This window comes from Rhea americana, unplaced genomic scaffold (genome assembly GCF_003343005.1).
Source record: "Rhea americana isolate MKP2758 unplaced genomic scaffold, rheAme1 scaffold_90, whole genome shotgun sequence".
NCBI classification, from domain to species: Eukaryota; Metazoa; Chordata; class Aves; order Rheiformes; family Rheidae; genus Rhea; species Rhea americana.
In genome coordinates, this window is record NW_028187089.1 from 3,336,893 (window position 1) to 3,338,567 (window position 1,675).

Consider the following 1,675-nt stretch of genomic DNA (forward strand, 5'->3'; position numbering starts at 1 on the left):
CTTTCAAAGAATACATATCGATGTGAAGGTGCCTGCGTGAAACTCTTGGGATAGCCTGACATATTTTGGCAAAAAAAGTTTTTAAATGTGAGTGGGCTGTGGATTCTGTCCCAAGGCACTGCTTATGTCTTCTATTCTTTTTCCAGACCCACTTGTAGCATCTCAGGCATTGGACTCAGCCTGCCTGATGATAAAGCTGTGGATAATTCTCTGTGCAGCTCAGTTGAATGCAGGCATTCTGGAAAGTCTTACCGATTCTCTGCTTTGATTTTGCAGGCAGAGTGGCCTCTCGAGCCCCAGCAGGTCCTGGTTGGTGACAAGCAGCTGTCATGATCTCTACAGCACCTCTCTATAGCGGGGTGCACAACTGGACCAGCTCAGAGCGGATTCGCATGTGTGGCCTCAACGAGGAGAGGTGAGGTGCGTGGGTGGCTTGGTAGGGCAAGGAAGGCGCAAGTGGAGAACATGAGTTAGGGATCTGCAGAAGCTAGGAAAAGGGCTGGCTGAGGGCGAATCAGGCTGAGGTGTGACAGATCTGCAAGGGAGAAATGGATATGTGGTTAAACGGTGCCATTTGTATGATAGTGCCTGTGTCCCATGCTTCAGTGAGAAGGGCGTGCAGGCAGGCTGCACTGGAGGTCTCCGCTTTCTGCAGAGGAACCCGCAGCTGCATGTAACCACATTATATCTATGGTGTTGGTGGGTCGTGAGGCCGTTGTGTCATTTGCACGTGCTATTGGCTTCATCAAACCTGTGCTCTTAATTGCCAGGGCAAGAACTGGGAAAAGGAAAAGGCTTGACCCACCATGAGGCAAGCTGTTAAGAAAAGTTTTCAGTGACCTAGGAGGGTTAGTATAGACCAAACAATTAGATGGGAGAGTTGTGACATGCCACCAACTAGGAGATTAGGGAAGATTAGTGGCTGGGAGGCAGAATTGATCGAGACTGGTTCCTGGTCTGTCCCATGGCATTGCAGTGCCTTTTTATTCCTGCAGCTTTGGGGTATTGTTCTCTGGACTGATTAGTTTGTGGCTTCCCTGAGGTTATCTACATCGAGAACCTTTGCCAGAGCCAAAAAGACTTTCTGGGCTCAAAGGCAGTATATGCCTGTCTTTCCTTGCTCCAGATACTAAGACTTCTGGCAGCATATCCTCTGAGAGCCAGGCAGAACAACAGTGGGACAGCGAAGAGTTCAGGCTCTTGTTTGGGGCGGAAATGGGGACGGAGATCATCTTTACTCCTCAGCAGCCGCTTGGCCCGCTGTGCGGCCCTCAGATAAGGGCTGGGGGATGGCGTTGCCCTGTGCCTCTCCTGAGCTGCCCCGAGCTGCTCCTAGTTTATAATAAACATTGGTGCATGGGCCATCTGAGCTGAGGCAAGCCAAGGCAATGTAATAAAACACTGCACGTCCCGAATACAAGCTTTGAGCAAGAGCTGAGCGAGCCAGGCTGACTGTAACGAAAAGCTCTTCCTCGGCCTTTGGCCCTCTTTAAGGTCAGGACAGGAGGGTACAGAGAGAGAAGGGGTCGCCCGGGGATAGTCGCTCGGCTCCTTAGGGGGCTGTCGTGTGGCGTGGTGGGCAGCTCCGCGCCTTTGCCGGTGCGCCGCCGCGGGGGCTGCGCCGTGCAACCGCAGCTCCCTCTCTGCCCGGCGCTGGCGCTGGCGCTGGCGCGGC

General features: G+C 53.1%; 1 protein-coding gene across 2 annotated transcripts in view; it reads left to right on the forward strand.

Annotated features, from left to right (window-relative positions):
• The first annotated feature begins 278 nt into the window (after positions 1 to 278).
• Positions 279 to 1,675, forward strand: part of BCORL1 (BCL6 corepressor like 1) — a 23,382-nt gene continuing 21,985 nt past the window's right edge. For both annotated transcript variants that reach the window (XM_085324263.1, XM_085324264.1), the window contains exon 1: positions 279 to 415. In XM_085324263.1, coding sequence (XP_085180389.1) covers positions 330 to 415 — 86 coding nt within the window. In that variant the 5' untranslated portion in view covers positions 279 to 329. The remainder of the gene's footprint in view (positions 416 to 1,675) is intronic.